Raw genomic sequence first — 17,825 nt, 5'->3', positions numbered from 1 at the left:
TTTTTTCATTTTTCACGATTTTTTACCATCTACATGGGAAGGCTTATATGAAACTCTCGGAGACTCGGTATAATGCACAAATGAGTTAAAATAAATGAGATACTAGCCAGAATTGAAAATAAATTTGATACTTGAACAAATTGAAAATAAATGTGATACATACCACTTTTAATTTCAATATCTTTCAAGTATCAGATTTATTTTAAACGCGAGTTAGTATCTCATTTATTTTAATTCATCGTCTTATATCAGTATTTTTTTAAAGAATGTTTGGAGGTCATGATTATTCTTACCCATTCAAATTCAAACTTAATTTACTTTTTAAGTTCAAAGTGATACGTACTTATTTAAAAGTGATCCTCATTTACAGGACCATTTTACCTGGAACAAATGTACTTGGGACTTTGCACATTTGTATTAGGTATAAAGTTCGTGTCAATCAACATGAACTTTATACCTAATTAAACGAACGAACGTTCATTGACAGCTCTAATTTATAACCTATAGATTAAGTAAAAGACACCACATTGTAATAATAAAAAAAACATTATAATAATCAGTTGAAACCGAAATGCATTCAGTATATAAATAAGGTTATTTCACTTTTTTTTTACATAAATAAGAAACTCTTTTGTCATAAATCTCTCATTCAAATAAATAAATTGAGATTTTCAAAAAATATTTTTTTTTTCTACTTTTTGGACGAATTGTGCTCGATGGTTTCGTGCATGGGGCGGAAATGAATGAGACGAAATTTTCTCTCTCATGGGCGCAGCCATATTGAAAATTTTGTATGCGCTTATATGTAAAATTGGTGGCGCCACTGGTAAATTTGATGGAAAAAGAAGAACATGTTTGAGTCTCACTCGTTTATATGTAAATTACATAGGCATTTCCAGGCCATGGTTTCGTGTCAGACCCCCATAAAAGTATGTATTTTCTGCCAGCACAATTCGAGCACAATTTTTTCATGTATATATCACCCGAAAAAAATCATGTTCTGACATACCTCCCATACAAATTTTTGGAAAAACAGCGATTTTTCGACTTTGGACGAATTGTGCTCGATGGTTTCGTGTCAGACCCCCCTGAAAATATGTATTTTTTGCCAGCACAATTCGAGAACAATTTTTTACATATATAGGTCTGCCAGCACAGTTACAGGGTGGCGCTGATGACACGCACCTTAATTCAGTTGGACTCATGCTGTCAATAAAGTCGTTTGGCTCTCCTAGCTGTTCACCATCCAATAAGCTTAAGATCTCACGTAAAGTGGCCAGGCCTGGGTTTTTATCAGCAACTGCATTAAATTTTTTCAAAAATTCTGGACGTTTTGACATCGATTGTAATTTTGGACGAATTGAATCAAATGTATTAATCGTATCAGCAAGTAAACCGCCTTTTTCTTGTACTTTCGTTACCGCAATCGACAAACATCCAAAATTTGCTTTTATGAATCCAAGATCTTTCTTAATATTTGCTTCAGCGATTGTTTTTTGTGCATTAGACTGGCCCACAAAACACAAAAGTTGAAATTTTTTCGCTCTCACCTCGGAATACTTTTTCATATGGTGTGCAAATAACGTGTGTAAAGTTTCATGCCGATAGCTCAACGCTAGATGGTGCCGCAAGAGCTCGGTAGGTCATTATGTGAATTCATTGAAAAATGACGTTTTCAGTTAAAATAAAAATATCTTCGCACAATCATATCGACTAAAAATTGATGGTAATCGTCATTTTTCATCAAACACCTGCCACTGGTGAGGTTTCAAACGATTTGGATGAAAATAAAACACATTCATATGCAAAATTTTCATTTTTTTGACCCAAAATGAAGATTTTGTACCAAAGGTACGACAAACCTCCACAAATTAATCTCATTTGAAGTTAGAATACTTTCAGCGCAGAAATAATGTGATTCCATTTTGGTATACATTCATTTGATAGCTGGAAAACTGTCATATGCATAACAAATTGTGAGCAATGAACGTGGGGCCAAAATATGAATCATGATTTATCCGAACTATAATTCACTTCTTAACCTATTTCAATGACTGAATTCGATCAATTTTGACTGTATAAACAATATCAATGCTGTTGGAAAGCTCTCTGGCCTGATTTGCGCATTGCTATACTGTCCGAGGTGAATGTATGTTTTCAACTCGCAATATAAAACGGATCATTTTATGAAGAACCAAAAGTGACATTCAATTGGTTTTAAATCATATATTTCATGCTAAAATCGATAGAATATCATGAAATATCATATTCAGAGCCATTTAATTCATATCTATATGTAAAATGTTTGATTTTTTAGTGTACACTTTTTTTTAAAGAAAACTGCTTTAAAAGGTATTTATCACCTAATCGAAAAATTTTGATAACTTGATAACAATTGAACGGCTCTAGATGTGATATTTCATTATATTTCATGATATTCTATCGATGTCAGTATAAAATTTAGGATTTAAAACCAATTGAATGTCACTTTTGGTTCTTCATAAAATGATCCATTTTATATTGCGAGTTGAAAACATACATTCACCTCGGCCAGTATAACAATGCGCAAATCAGGCCAGAACGCTTTCCAACAGCATTGATATTGTTTATACAGTCAAAATTGATCGAATTCAGTCATTGAAATAGGTTTAGAAGTGAATTATAGTTCGGATAAATCATGTTTCATATTCATATTTTGGCCCCACGTTCATTGCTCACAATTAGCTATGCAAAAGACAGTGTTCCCGCTATACGATGCGTTCAAATTGGTGTATACGAAAGTGGAATCACATTAATTTTGCTCTGAAAGTATTCTAACTTCAAAGGAGATTAATTTGTGTAGGTTTGTCGTACCTTTGGTACAAAACCTTCATTTTTGGTCAAATTGAAAATTTTGCGTGGAAGTGTGTTTTATTCTTCGAAACTTCACCAGTGGCAAGTGTTCGATTGAAAATGACGATTACCATCATTTCTTCGTCGATATGGTTGTGCGAAGATATTTTTATTTTAACTGCAAACGTCATTTTTCAATAAATTCACATAATGATCTACCGAGCTCTTGCGGCACCATCTAGCCATACAGAAATTATGCTCCATAAGAGACTGTATAAAATGCAAAACTGTAGAACTGCTAGCGCCACTACGGACAACTATGGAGCTCTAGTCCGTTGGTTGCAACTGAGCAAAAGTCTTTTCACTATTTGGCGGCAACTTAGTGTAGATTACATTGAATTCCGCCGTGGCGCTAGCAATGTCACAGTTTGGGCATAATTTCGGTACGCATCTAGCGTTGAGCTATCGGCATGAAACTTTACACACGCTATTTGCACACCATATGGAAAAGTATTCCGAGGTAAGAGCGAAAAAATTTCAACTTTTGTGTTTTGGGGGCCAGTCTAATATATATATATATGTTTGTTCAGTGATTTTAGAGAAAACCAGAAAAGATAGAGAGTTCGGGTTTTCGGCATTCGATAGGGCATAAAAAACCCTCCAGACGTATTTTTTATTTTCCCCATAAGTGCTCCCCATTTAATTTTTTCATTCATGGACCCTCTTTTTTGGATTCCACTTTGAAAAATATTTCGATTCCACTCACCATTTATTGAGTGGATAACGAATGGATTCGGGTGGAATTACGTTTCTCCGCAACTTTATTGGGTGGATAAACGATGGAATAAATGAGTTTTACTTCAGTGTTAATTTGATTACTTTGGATCTAGATGAAACTTGTTGAAAAAAAGTTGGAGACACCCGAGGCACCAAATTGTTTTAGATTCCTTATAAAATAACCTTACGAATGGTATATAAATTATGGAGTTTCCGGCAGGTTTGATGGCATTTTACGCTGGCCGTTTGGCCGAAATATGAAAAATTATGAGAAAAATTAATTTAATATTTTCGAATATTTTGAATTCCAATCCCACAAAAATGAAAATTATATTAATGTTCACTTAAATTAACATTTAAAAATATATTTACATTTATTTTGTAAATATTTTCTGGTGCTTTGTAGATTTTTTTAGCAATCAACTTGTTATCATTGTGACACAAAAGTGAGGCTATGTTAACCATTTTATTTTTCTAAATTAATATTTTTCAATATTGAAAACAATGAATTTCACAAAATTACAAAAAAAACTAATTTCCATTAAAAAAAGTTTTAAAATTTATTTATTGTTACTTTTTTAAATTATTTTTCTGTACTTTTCAAACTTTTTAAGTAAATTTTTGTTATTGTAAATATGCGAGCGCCATCTGTTAGATGCAAAACAACACATTTGGGACAGATTAGTTCGATTTGATGCAATCAGGGAGCGCGTCAGTGTTTTCGGTAACAAAATTTATATGGGAATTCCTATAATAGACCACCGCTATGATAGTTCGATATGAATAGCGTGCTATTGGTACATTTTAATTTTGTGACAACAACAATTTGGCTCTTCAATATTTTGCCGCAAATGTAGAATCTAAAATATCAAAATAGAGCTCTATATTTGAAGGAATATATTGAAGAGAAATAATTGTTGTTGTCACAAAATTGAAATGTACCAATAGCACGATATTCATATCGTACTATCAATAGTATCATGATATATCACTAGCGTCATTCTATTCACTGCAAATTAGTGAAAATATTTGCAAAGTCAATTTTCAAGGGGAAATTTATTTTAAAAAAATTGTGGCGAAAAATTCAAAATATGAATGTCGAGTAGTTTGTTTTTCTTAGTAGTACGGTTCCACGTTTCACATTAAGCTCTACGGCCAAAAACTGGCAGTGTATACTATCTTATCTCTAAGCGAACGTGACACTATTTTACCCAATAAGAGATACGCCGTCTCCAAAGCGGTTGAATACTTAAAACATCACATTTAAACTGATACGGTGGCAATACAAAATTCTCATCTCTTTGGCAAACAAATCTTAATGACCATTTTCGACAATGTCATTAATAAAAATAATAAAAAGACACGGCCCCAAGATACTTCCATCATATTACCGGGTTTTTTTAATACCAAAACGAGCAAAAGCAAATTCTGTACCATAAAGATTGGGAAACATCTGCGAAATATTTCACGTGATATCAATGTGTTTTTTTTTTCAAGTCAGATACTCGTTTGTACTAGAATATGAATATCACAACCGGTCTATATTTGTATGAGATTGGAGAAATATTTTTACGGGAACTTTTTACCCGCGCCATCTCTATTTATGTCAGTTAACTTGATTTAGATCAGTCGTATTGAAACGAAAAAGAGGAGAAAAAACAACAACAATAGTATGGCCACACAGAGCTGTACATCTGTGCTGATGCATACATACACATTAACGCTCTCTTCAGTCTTTCATTCCATTGTTATACGTATCTCACTGAACAACAGATCTATGTAGCCATGTTATTGTTGTTGTTGTTTTTTCTCTTTTTCGATTCAATGCAGTGCAACAAATTGAGTTCAACTATGGAAAACAAGATGGCATGAATGAGGGGATTACGCATTCTGTCTCTTCATAGGCTTAGCCGGTTGGAATATCATAAACGAACTACATTTATTATCTTCGGAATCATTTCAGACGAAAATAACAAAGATAATGTTTCGAGCGCTCTGTTAAATATCGAAAAGGCAGAACCACAAAAGTTACCGTATCCAAAACGTGTATTCCTCATTATTGGAAATGAGTTTTGTGAACGGTTCAATTTCAATGGATTTAGGGGTAAACCAAAGAATCTAATAGCATAAAGGTCTAATTTTCATGAAAAATTCAATTTTTTCTAGCAATTTTGGCATTTTATTTGCGATTCAAACTCGGTTTCACTGAAAATGATGCCACGGTACTGTTTCATGCTTTTGTGATGTTGGTGTATTTCACATCTATCTTTGGAGCCGTCATATCTGACGTTTGGTTGGGAAAATTCAAAACAATTTTGTATTTTTCAATTTTATACGTTATCGGAAGCACGATCGTTGCACTTGGAGCAATCCCAGCCATTTCAATTTCACCTAAGATTGCACTTTACATCGGATTGACTTCAATCACAATCGGCAGTGGCGGTATAAAAGCATGTGTTGCACCTTTTGGAGGAGATCAATTTGAATTACCGGAACAAAGTGCACAAATGGTCAGATATTTTTCCATGTTTTTCTTTGCGTTTCATGCTGGCTCATTCATTTCCACATCTATTACACCCATGTTAAGAGCAGACATACATTGTTTCGGTGAAAATGATTGCTATTCGCTGGCATTTGGAGTTCCTGCATTGCTTATGATTACATCTATAGGTAAGATTTTAATTCAATTTACAGAAGAAACTTCCTTCTTCGATGTTCCTTTGTATTTTTTCAGTGCTCGTCATAATTGGTAAATCATCTTACACTTATGTTCAAACGTCTTCCGAGAATATGTTGCTAAAAATGTTGGAATGCATATGGGTAAGTATTTGAATGATCATGAATTCTAGTTGAAGTTGCGAAATAATTAATCTCTTTTATAGAATGCAATAATCACCAAACGACTCAATGGAAAAACTAAGCCACGCAAAAATCTGCTGGATTATTCGATTGAAAAGTATGGCGCACAACTGGTGGTTGACACTCGGATTATGTTAAAAATTTTGGTGCTTTACTTACCTCTGCCCATTTTCTGGGCATTAATTTTTCAAACTGGATCCCGTTGGACCTTTCAAGCGAATAAAATGAACGGTGACCTTGGATTTTATACTCTAAAACCGGATCAAATGCAAATGATTGAATCAATATTTACGCTTACATTCATCCCATTGTGTGAGTTCGTCATTTATCCATTGTTTAGCAAAATTGGCATACGGCGACCATTACAAAAAATGAAGATTGGTGGTATTTTGGCGGGAATCGCATTTTTGCTCTCTGCATATGTCCAATACCGAATTGAATCGATGCCGCTAAATTCCGTAAATATGTTGTGGCAAATACCACAATATGTGTTTTTGTCACTGTCTGATACCATGACTGGGGTAACTGGCCCAGCGTTTTCATACGAACAAGCTCCCGAAAGCATGAAATCGGTTGTCTTATCCATTTGGTGTTTAGAAGTGGCTCTTGGTAATACAATTCTTATTTTTATAGCCGGAATGGAATTCTTTGAATCACGTGTCTATGAATTGTTCTTTTTCTCCGGTTTAATGTTTTGCAGCATGTTTGTATTTGCAATTTTTGCCTATAATTATGAAAAATTTAAGAGATCTATTGATTCAGAAAAAAATAAAATGGTTGCGGTTAGTACATGATTTTTCGATAAACGTACCAACAGTGTGAGATATATAGCTTCAGCTTATAACAAATAAACAAAACGTTTTTTTTTATTTTTTGTAAAATTTTATGTTTTTTCACTTGATAACAGAGTATCATTATTTGCTGCTGCTCAGCATATGACTGAGAACTGAGTAATGCTGAACTCGTACGGCTAACGCATACGAAATGAATGCACGATACATATTCCCATTTCGCTTCGTATGTGCTGCCGTTGACGCTATTGCCGCTGCTGTTTCACTTACGCGTAAAGTACAACGGCATCAACGGTACCAGCGAACATACGAAAGTGAAAGCAAGAGATGAGATGCGACGTACTGTTTTTGCTCTCAGTCTCTCATATATTCTCCTTCACTTCGTATGTTCGCTGGTATAGTGTGTTACCGTTGATGCCGTTGTATTTTACGCGTAAGTGAAACAGCAGCGGCAATAGCGACAACGGCAGCACATACGAAGCGAAAGGGGAATATGTATCGTGCATCCGTTTCGTATGCGTTAGCCGTACGAGTTCAGCATTACTCAGCTCTCAGTCATATGCTGAGCAGCAGCAAATAATGATACTCTGCTTGATAAAAGTATTGCATATTTCTGGGCAACACTGTGAGCAGAGAACCATACAGATGATACGCCAAATATTTCAAAAGATATCTCGACGTCATCTATCATCCTTCTAAAGCAAGTCAGGTTCAATGCGTACGTAAACCTATTTACAATTTCTTTAAATTCATTGCAGTTGTTTAGGGAAAGTAATTCCAAAAGACTATTGGAAAAGATTTGAGTTAATTGAATCGCATAATCACAAGAGAATCTGTACCAGTAACAATATCCATGTAAGCTTATGAGCCCAAAAGTATGCAATATTAAGTATTGATATTCAATTGAATTCAAAGAGGTATCACTCTCATTATCAGCTTATAAGCTCAACGTAAACATATTAAATTCATTAATTCAAAGTGGCTATAATCTTCACAGTCTTTTTTCGTTTCTTCACTTCATTCCGCCGACCGTTTATTTGAACTTTATTCACGTTTTATTTGTACATTTTTTTTATTAATGTGTCTCGGTTGTTTTAAATCTCTCATAATTATAAACAAGTATTGAAAATGCAAGCATACTGCAGAATGTTAGGCTGGCTGAGAAGAGAAATTCGTATGTTCGTGAATCAAACAAATCCATTCCGACTATAAACATGACAATTATATTACCAAATGCCATTTGTAAATACCAAAAGGTAAATACAATCGATTTCATGCTCTTCGGAGCCTGTTCATATGAAAACGAGAGACCGGTTACACCAGCCATGGCTTCCGCCAGAGATAACATGATATACTGTGGAATTTGCCACAACATGTTCACGGAATTCAGCGGCATCGATTCAATCCAGTATTGAAGACTTGCAGATAGCACGAATGAGATTACACCAAAAAATCCAGCAAACGTAAGCCTTTGCAATGGTCGCCGTATGCCGATTTTTCCTAACCCTGGATATATGAAGATATCACACAATGGAACAAATGTCAGAACCAAAAGTGCTTCCAGCATTTGTATTTGATCCGCTTTGATGGTGTAAAATCCAAGGTCACCATTCATTCGATTGGCTTGAAATGTCCAACGCGATCCAGTTTGCATTAGTAACGCCCAGAAGAAAGGCAGAGGTAAATAAAGTGTGAAAATTTTCAAAATAGCTCGCGTTTCATTCACCAGTTGTGCGCCATACTTTTCAATCGAATAATCCAGCAGATTTTTGCGTGGCTTAGTTTTTCCCTGGCGTCGTTTGATGATCATTGCATTCTAAAATAAAGATGAATTATTTCGAAATTTCAACTAGAATTCAGGATCTTACCCATATGCATTTCAACATTTTCATCAATATATTTTCGGATGACGTTTGAACATAAGTATAAGATGATTTACCAATTATGAAGAGCACTGAAAAAAATACAAAGCAACAACTCAGCAAGAACATTATTTTGTCAATTAAATTGAAAACATACGGATGGATATAATCATAAGTAAGACGGGTACTCCAAATGCCAGCGAATAGCAATCATTTTCACCGAAACAATGTACGTCTGATCTTAGAATGGGTGTTATCAATGTTGAAATAAATGCACCTGAATCAAATGCAAAATAAAACATTGAGAAATATGTGGCCATTTGCGCTGTTTGTTCCGGTAATTTAAATTGATCTCCTCCAAAAGGTCCAACGCACGGTTTTATACCACCGCTGCCGATTGTGATCAAAGTCAATCCGATGTAAAGTGCGACTATAGGTGAAATTGCAATGGCTGGGATCGCTCCAAGTGCAACAATCGTGCTTCCGATTACGTATAAAATTGATAAATACAAAATGGTTTTGAATTTTCCCAACCAAACGTCAGACAAGACGGCGCCAATAATGCATGTGAAATACACCAACGTCACAAATGCATGATACAATACCGTGGCATCATTTTCCGTGAAACCGAGTTTGAATCGCAAATAAAATGCCAAAATTGCTGAAAAGAATAAACGTTTTTTTTATACTTCGTTGACCTGTTATTTTGTCACTTTTGTTTACCTTTCATTCCATGGTAATTGAATCGCTCACAAAATTCATTGCCAATGATTAAAAATACACGTTTTGGATACGCAAGCTTTTGTGGTTCAGCATTTTCGATGTTTGACACAGAGTTCGTTGCACTACCTTGACAACTTTCGTCTGGAATATGGTTTTTTTGACATTTTCATTTGAAATATTGCATCAATCAATCGATGTGCATCATTGTGTGAAAGGATAAATTAAATTTTATTACAAAATGATACCAATGATACAGATTCAAGCTAAAAAAACAAATCCGATCTGCTTTTATTTTGCTTATAAAATACAATAAAAATGAAATTATGGTAATTATGGTACGAAGTTCGAAATAGACTGTGAATGGCTACACTAATCTCTGTTTTAAATCAATGTGATTTTATTTAGCGGAATCGAAGTGAATAAATTTGATAAGATTTGAATTGATTTGAAACCGGTTTTTGTCACTAAAAACTACATTTTTTTGCATCGATCTCTTACCATTGAGTGTCTGTTCACTAGAGTTATGCATTTAGAATAAACTGATGTGATTTTTTTAAGATGAATAATTTTTATGTACTTTTACTTTTCCACACACCTAGTGTAGGAAAGGTATTGTTTTATTTCAATTCAACACACGCCAAATTTAATTCTCCTTTACACAATTATTGGTTTTTGTATGAAACGGTTCTCCTCTTTAAAAAAGAATATTTCTGAAACATGCACTGGAACCAATCGCCATAACGTTTAAATGATAACTGATACAAATAAACCCGTTTGTACGTGAAACAACCGTTGAATATGCATATTCGATAGAAATATTGTGTGGCCAGTAAAGGTTCCTATTGGTCGATGATATTTTTTTATAATTTGCATTTCTGGGAGATGTTTATCAAATTCCAATAAATACCGTGAGTTACCTCAATGGTATCGCCATTTCGAAGTATATTTAGCACGAATGGTTTGCGAAGCATTTAGCACGAGAAATAACGGCGACATCAATTTTACACTACTTTTTTGTTTTTCAGTTTTCATCACTTTCGGCACATTTTAAGTAAAATGAAAAAGTAACAATCACAGAATCCAGAATATCTTTGGCTATAGCCATGCTATCAATTAAAAATTATCTCATCCGATTCCACTGTCAAAATTGAAACAAAAATACATTTGAAATGTCGTGAGTGTTTTTGATCGAATTTTTAAATTGCGCACGAAAAACAAACAACATTCACATTTTCACCATCATGTGACGTATAATATTGATTTGACAGTTGCTGTACGGAAATGCTCACACATACACAGGCACTACATTAAATATTGTATTTGTGCACACTAAGTTTTCTGCTGCTGTCTTTAAGAAACGTGTTTTTTTGGTTCTTCGTCGTAAATTTGTTCAATTTTCATCAAAAAATAATTTTATTGAAATCCGATTGAAATCAAAGTCTTCATCAAATTGATTGAAAAATGTCGCAAATAAACAACGATGATTGTCTGTGTCAAAAGGATTCAACCCATAAGAATGTGTTGCCACTTTTACGAAGTTATGTCCATTTGCTAAGGCTATGTGCTTCCGAACCAATGCTGTACGAAAAAGATGATGATGAACACGATTTATCGGCAAAAAAGAACGATATTTGGATTGGCATTCTCAACGATTGGAGCACATACCAATCATGTACGTACTATTGAGTTTTTTTGTACACAAAAAAAGTTCTGTCTGATTTCGTTGAATAAACATTTCTTTGTTAGTCTTTAAGCGCAAGTGTAAAGATGAATGTGAATTGACTGGTTTGATGCGAAAATTCCGCAAATACATTGAAGTTATTGCTGGGTAACTATATTTTTAACATCCAATTTTGTTGCGGTTTTAAATGTTTATAATACTCTTGATTTTTACACTGAAGCAAACAAAAACTGGATAAGTCTGTGAAAAATGATGTCAACACGGTAAATCGTTCGGAAGCTACCACGCTAAACCATGTTTTTGATGTGATGGTACCATTTATTGAACTACTCACAATTCATCCAGTTTTGTACGATCCAATGCACCCAGACTACAATAACGACCAGGAAACATTGTCCGTCTGGAATTATATCGGTCAGCTTCAGGGAAAATTCGACGATAGGGGTGAGACAAAACATACATTATCGTATTTCACTACTGAACTGGTTTCATTTTCAGACTTCGAATTCGACTTCGATACCAATGCTCGAATCGCTGAAAATTTGCTGCGGCGTCTTGCCAAGTAAGTTCTCATTATGAATATCAATAATATTCATGTCGTCAGGTGGTTTTCAAAACAAAAATCGATTTTCAGGCCGATCATCTATGTCAAAAAAGAAGCACTGATGCCACCAGCTAAAAAACCAAAGACAGGAACTGACATAGTAGAAAAACCGACAGAAACAAAGCAATCCGTGAACTCAACACCGACGAAACAAGCCAACCATCCAAAGGTCATAACAAACACAGTACCAAAGTCGGCACCAAAGCAACCCGTCAGCTCAACACCAATGATACAAGTCAATCAACCAAAGGCACTAGCAAATCCAGTGCAAAAGTTAGCAATCAACACAGAAACAAATCAAACCGTCAATCCAGCACCGGGCCAGCCAACCAATCTTGTGATCAATATAAGTGGCAATGGTACCTTCTACTTTTCAACGAACAATGGGGAAGGTAAATCCGTCTTGTCCGATCAAAAGTATGTGTGTTTGTTTTAAGTTGTACTCAATGTTTATCCAAGCATGATTTTCAATGTTAGCCCATATTTTGAACGGACAATGTTTAATATTTAACTGCTGTTTAATGTGCTTAACTCCATATATGCTTTACTCCATAGAATGTATAGTTGTAATTGTTTAAGTAGGCGTTGATTTTTTATGGAGTTACCTTCTCCATATGCTGCAGTCAACTATAAAACATTGTCATTGTCTCTCTTTATACTCTTTCCTTTATGTCCATTTTCTGTATGTTTTGCTAATTCCACCTTTTTTTCTCATTTTCAGTGGGACGGTCAATGGAGTGAACATCAGCTCATTTTTCAGCGTTCAAACAGGAGACGATCTTCTATCACCCATTTCCAAATGAAATTATTTGACACAAAAAAATCAATTTTTTTTAACAATTTTCTTTGGTTTTCATATAACTTTTATTTAAAAAAAATCACATTTTGGTTCAAAATGGAACGATTGAATGGAATTTCAATTAAATTTAACTTTTAATATTGGTTAAACTAACTTCTGGTTTTATATAACTTGATATTTTATTTTGTATACAATTATTTTATTTTTCTTGTAACGATATTTTGAAAGAATTCAGTATATTCAAAAAGAAATCCATGTATAGCCTCATTGTTGGCAAAATGTCTTCAAATAGTTTTTAAGTTCACAATCGAAAATTACAATAAAAGATTAGCTGAATTTGCTTCAGTCATCGATTAACCAATTTTAGTATTATGTATCTCTTTCTCTTCTGATAATAAAACGAATCAAAAGTCCAAAAGACATAAAAATATGTGTCATGTTAGTGGCTGTTTGTTTGAGTCCAATTAATTATCCAGTTTATCCAAAGCCAGTGTAATGCTTGAAGTTCATCCAAATATCTTCCGGCCATGACAGCAAGGGTTTTGTGTATTGTTGTGACTGACTTCAATGTTGTTATCATTCATAACAGTTTGCAAGAAGCTCTGGAAATAAAAGTAAATGAAGAAGTTTTTGATAAATGAAGCTTGTGAATAGTGTGAATAAATCAAAATTTATGTCAAACATATTTCAGCGCTGTAAAAGTCGCTGTTTGATGTCCAACTGACAATATGACTTATTGCAATTTCGGGTCGTTGTTGAAAAAAAAAATGTGGTAACGCTTGTTACTTTGAATAACTTTGATTTTCGTCTCAATGGAAAATCTTGGTTCGTTAAATTTTCATTATTTGGACTTTAATACGCACCACCAATGCGAAGAATCCCTGCCATACATGACACCGAAAATACATAAATAATCCAAAATAATTCATCGAAAGTAAAAAAAATTACCTTAGATTGTGTGACAATTGAACAATTTCTGATGTGACTTTTTCTCTTTCGATTCCAGCGATATTTACAAAGTAGCATATTGGTTTCGATGGCCTTTATAAACCATATTAATGGCAACGTGTTCATTTTGGACTTAATAAGACGACAAGTTGGTTGCTGATATTTGAAATCTCTCTTACACCTCGAAGAAATTCTCGATTAAGATCGTTACAATCTTTTGTGCACCTTCCGACCGTTCCTTTCCGATCAATGTTGACATTTGCGGTGAAGTTACCATTGACATCGATGTCATCGTCTTCTATGTCCATGTGGTCATTCTGTGAACCTTTCGCTGCCTTCAAAAATGAAACAAACCATTTAAAATCTCTGTACGAAAATCATCAAGTCGCAAAACTTACATCAATCGAAACAATGGTTGAGTCAGCTGGTTGTTGTTTTTGTGCTATCTTCGATTGGCGATACGAAAAACTGGCATTCGGACGATTTTGTGCCTTCAGATTGATTTTGTCAATATTTTGAAAAATTCGGCTCTTTTTCCGGTTTGTATCCTCCAAAATGGAGCTGTGGAAACTTTCCGGTATTACAGGTTCATTGCTCCAATGCGACCTAATCTTTTGCTTTTTATCGACATCAAGATCGATTGCATTTGATGCGTCATCATCATACTGATTTGGATTATACAATTTTCGTGGATTGATCGAATTTCCAATTCGGGGCGGAATCTCAATGACAGGACCGATTGGAACTTTTGCTTTGCGTTTAGTTGGTGCACGCTTTTTCTTTTTCGGTTGTGCTTTTTTCGGTGGTGTTCTGCTATCATCACTGAACTTATATGTATCGACCGTCTTAATCTTTTTCAATGCCACTTTAGCTGCACCACGTTTTGGACGTTTCAGCTGTGTTTTTGTGTCATCAATCGACGATCGATAAAATGTCGATGGTTCAATTTGTACGTCGGCCGACTTCATTGTCTTCGGTGGAGGTTCATTGTCATCAGTGAGATCAACCTTTGTGACTGGTGAATCGAACTTTCGTTTGGGTCTTATTTTTTCAGATTTAACCATTTTTTCCATCACAATTTCCGATGGTGTAACAAATGACTCATTGGGATCAATGAAAATGTCGTGTGATGGTCTGTTGGAGATTTCTTGTGATTTTGATGGTTTAATAGGGATTTCCTGTGATTGCGTGGGTTTTTCAGAGATTTGCGATGATTTTGATTGGGATCGATTGTGACTGGCTGGCGTTCCGGAGTTTAGCGAAATGAATTCAATCGAATCATCATCGTCGTATATCTCGGTATCAGAAAATGGAAACAGCTTTGCTCTTTTCTCCAAAAAATCTATCAGTCTGTCGGCCGTTATGCATAGCTGCAAAAAAATGTTATATGTTTCAATCGATAGACACCGGACACCGTTCAAAAAAATTGCTCACCATTCCGAGCAGCAGTTCGTTGAGTTGGCTCTTCTTGAATCCGACCATGAATTCCATTGTGATGACATTTGCTTGGTAAAGTTTGTCCGGAGCAACTTGTCTTCCTTTGGCGTCTTCAAATTTTGCTTCACGATTCAATTCAATAGCCATTACGCGGGCAAAAGGCAAATCATCACTAATGCAAGTCGCAAGAATTAAATGAATGGACAGTAATGTCTTCAACACATATTTTACTTACTCTTGAATCACAACTTTTTTGATGTTAGAGGCATGAATGTGAACCTTAATGTTGTCGCTGCCATCGAATCCATACGGAACCCAAAATTCAATGGAATTCACATTGAAGTGTACGAATCGCTCAACCTGTTAATGAAAAAAAGATTTTTTTAAATTTAATTCGATGGAAAAAAACCACCCCAGTTACCGTATCACATCTGACGACCTCATCACCGAATGCAAAACATTCAACCATTTCCGAATGGATTTTCTGGTCGTTTGGTCGCAAGTGCCGATTGAGCTGATACAGAAACCATTGCTTTTCCGCAAAGTCATTGGTGACCGATCCAATGTCGATCTTACGCGATGACATTTCTTGAAAAAATTTCCGCAAGAATTGTGACGGTGTTTCCGGCGTGTGTCCAAAATAGTGAAAAATTGTGTCGACAAATGTTTGTTGCAGTGAAATCGTGTTGGCACTAACAATGCTCTGTCCGAATGTTTTCCTGGAAGTAGGAGATATCAGTACCCAAAAACGATAGGTGTTCCACACAAATTGCTACTATTTACACCGAACTGCTATACTTACAATTGATCTTCATTGGTCATTTCTTGAATGATTTCATGTGGAATGTGTTGAACCGATGAGCACCAAACTCGAAATACACGGCATAAAAATTCAGTGTTATTGACAATTTTCGGGAATAATTGAAATAACAATCTGGTGATTTTTTTGAAGTTTTCGTAGAAATTGTCGTTTAACGCTTCCTCGGCCAAAATCTGTTTCTCGGAATGGATTTTTAGAGCGAATCAAAATATGAATGATGATATGAAAAGGTGTTCAATTTACCGCTACAATTTTCAAGTGGCCGATGAAGCTCTCTTGAAAGAGCTCACCATCCTTTCCGACCAATAATTTCTCCATGTGAGCCATGACAAAGAAGATGTGCTTCATCGGAATCGATCTCTAGAGACATAATGATAAAAATCGTTTCAGAAAAAAACGAAAATAACAAAAATAATGCAAATTGTTTACCCGATTCATTGAATCCAAACAATCGTTTTGCAACAATTTCATCTTTTTTGCGATGTGTTTCGCTTGCTCCTCGATGTCTTTTATGACGTCATCAGTCTTTGCTTTTGCCATCGTGAGAGTGTTGGTGTTGTTTTGCGATTTGAATTACCGGAATTCTATCGAAAACACAATGTCTCTTCGATTGATTTTTATATTTTTTCTAGGTTATGCTGTCGCCATAATATAGCAAATGAAATCAATCACAAAAATTTTCTGTTACTGTCACTTTTATTTTTTGGCGCACTTCACATGAAATCGATGCATTCGTGATTGCTATCGATAGTGATTTGTTTCACCGGTTCACAATCACAAACAGTTTTTGTCACAGTCCACAGTGCTGCAATTATCGCTTCGTTTCATTTGTGCATCACTGTACTTTATTTTCACAAAAACGAACACTGTGTGTAATCGACGTTTGTTTTTATTTTGATAGACTGTTCTGTCACACACTCAGATTTGCGAATCAATGGACGAAGTCGTAGAATTGGCGAACAAAAAACAACGACACAAAAAAATTGCAAATTTTATCGACACGCACGTTTTTTTCACGGATTTTCTTCTGAACTTTCGGTGAAATAACAGGGAAAATACTTTTCATGTATGAATAGTTGACAGCCCAACCAATAAACACAATTTTATTACAATTGAACAGCACAAAATAGATTTGCATCCGATATGATTGAAAGACAGCAAGAGATACATACACAAACACCGGCAACTTGTCACTTTGGTAGCGTACAAATGAAACGAAACATATAAACAGAAAGCGACGCCACTCTATATGCCATACAGCTCTTTTCTAAGCTGTAGAACTAATACGAAGCAACAACACATCCAATGCACAATTAAACGTTTCATGAAAAATTGCGCGCTCTCTCTATCTCGCACACTGTCTGCTATTGGCGCTTCATTTCTGTATATCTTCTCAGCGAAACGCAGCCGCTACATACAATGCGTATTGTCCGATGATCGTTGTATAACACAAACGCTGGTCCAATCTGAAGTTCAGATCAAAGACATTCGTTCCGCATTCTGTGTAGTACATATGCTGGTGAATCAAACATACAAATACAGATGTAGAAATTGTCAAATATACGATTCCGATGTATAGCATGAATATACCAATATCTAACAGTACATGTATGTGTATTCGAATAAAATATAAAAGGGTTGTCAATACCAATTGATCTCAATTGAACGCTTATCCAATTTTCTTGGGAAAAA

At 35.0% G+C, this 17,825-nt stretch overlaps 4 protein-coding genes across 5 annotated transcripts in view; 2 read left to right on the top strand and 2 right to left on the bottom strand.

The window, feature by feature from the left end:
• LOC116350347 (peptide transporter family 1-like) overlaps window positions 1–7,285 on the top strand; it is a 31,281-nt gene extending 23,996 nt beyond the window's left edge. The window contains exons 2-5 of the mRNA XM_031782112.1: window positions 5,573–5,713; window positions 5,776–6,279; window positions 6,344–6,429; window positions 6,492–7,285. Coding sequence (XP_031637972.1) covers window positions 5,573–5,713; window positions 5,776–6,279; window positions 6,344–6,429; window positions 6,492–7,262 — 1,502 coding nt within the window. The 3' untranslated portion in view covers window positions 7,263–7,285. The remainder of the gene's footprint in view (window positions 1–5,572; window positions 5,714–5,775; window positions 6,280–6,343; window positions 6,430–6,491) is intronic.
• A 985-nt stretch (window positions 7,286–8,270) lies between these two features.
• Window positions 8,271–10,653, bottom strand: LOC116350363 (solute carrier family 15 member 2-like). Its single transcript, XM_031782139.1, has 5 exons — window positions 10,343–10,653; window positions 9,845–9,985; window positions 9,279–9,782; window positions 9,128–9,213; window positions 8,271–9,075 (listed from the first exon to the last, which is right to left on the bottom strand). The coding sequence occupies exons 1-5, from the start codon at window positions 10,371–10,373 to the stop codon at window positions 8,335–8,337; spliced, it is 1,503 nt and encodes a 500-aa protein (XP_031637999.1). The 5' UTR covers window positions 10,374–10,653; the 3' UTR covers window positions 8,271–8,334.
• A 558-nt stretch (window positions 10,654–11,211) lies between these two features.
• Window positions 11,212–13,171, top strand: LOC116350413. Of its 2 annotated transcripts, none has more exons than XM_031782206.1 (6): window positions 11,212–11,516; window positions 11,591–11,672; window positions 11,746–11,969; window positions 12,024–12,087; window positions 12,160–12,521; window positions 12,851–13,171. In XM_031782206.1, the coding sequence occupies exons 1-6, from the start codon at window positions 11,306–11,308 to the stop codon at window positions 12,868–12,870; spliced, it is 963 nt and encodes a 320-aa protein (XP_031638066.1). In that variant the 5' UTR covers window positions 11,212–11,305; the 3' UTR covers window positions 12,871–13,171. The 2 variants fall into 2 exon arrangements, with proteins under 2 accessions (XP_031638066.1, XP_031638065.1); XM_031782205.1 differs by having other exon boundaries at window positions 12,160–12,546; window positions 12,851–13,170.
• LOC116350412 lies at window positions 13,070–17,294 on the bottom strand. The gene is made up of 9 exons (XM_031782204.1): window positions 16,563–17,294; window positions 16,377–16,493; window positions 16,116–16,306; window positions 15,735–16,032; window positions 15,549–15,673; window positions 15,311–15,485; window positions 14,275–15,246; window positions 13,877–14,211; window positions 13,070–13,530 (listed from the first exon to the last, which is right to left on the bottom strand). Exons 1-8 carry the CDS (start codon window positions 16,671–16,673, stop codon window positions 13,999–14,001), a joined length of 2,202 nt encoding a protein of 733 aa, XP_031638064.1. The 5' UTR covers window positions 16,674–17,294; the 3' UTR covers window positions 13,070–13,530; window positions 13,877–13,998.
• Between the last annotated feature and the right edge of the window lie 531 nt (window positions 17,295–17,825).

This window comes from Contarinia nasturtii, unplaced genomic scaffold, assembly GCF_009176525.2.
Source record: "Contarinia nasturtii isolate CC-2019 unplaced genomic scaffold, AAFC_CNas_1.1 Cnas_scaffold_4084, whole genome shotgun sequence".
Lineage (NCBI taxonomy): Eukaryota > Metazoa > Arthropoda > Insecta > Diptera > Cecidomyiidae > Contarinia > Contarinia nasturtii.
Note: the sequence above shows the minus strand (reverse complement) of the source record. Positions and strands in the feature narration are given on the sequence as shown.

Coding starts and splice junctions, on each gene's coding strand:
- LOC116350363 (XM_031782139.1), bottom strand. CDS start 10,373: ATGCATAACTCTAGTGAACAGACACTCAATG. Junction 9,214..9,278: donor ACTTATGATTATATCCATCC/GTATGTTTTCAA, acceptor TATTTTTTTCAG/TGCTCTTCATAATTGGTAAA. Junction 9,076..9,127: donor AAATGTTGAAATGCATATGG/GTAAGATCCTGA, acceptor TCTTTATTTTAG/AATGCAATGATCATCAAACG.
- LOC116350413 (XM_031782205.1), top strand. CDS start 11,306: ATGTCGCAAATAAACAACGATGATTGTCTGTGTCAAAAGGATTCAACC. Junction 11,517..11,590: donor TTGGAGCACATACCAATCAT/GTACGTACTATT, acceptor TTTCTTTGTTAG/TCTTTAAGCGCAAGTGTAAA. Junction 12,547..12,850: donor TCCGTCTTGTCCGATCAAAA/GTATGTGTGTTT, acceptor TCTCATTTTCAG/TGGGACGGTCAATGGAGTGA.
- LOC116350412 (XM_031782204.1), bottom strand. CDS start 16,673: ATGGCAAAAGCAAAGACTGATGACGTCATAAAAGACATCGAGGAGCAA. Junction 15,674..15,734: donor AGGTCGTCAGATGTGATACG/GTAACTGGGGTG, acceptor TTTCATTAACAG/GTTGAGCGATTCGTACACTT. Junction 14,212..14,274: donor CAACCATTGTTTCGATTGAT/GTAAGTTTTGCG, acceptor TCATTTTTGAAG/GCAGCGAAAGGTTCACAGAA.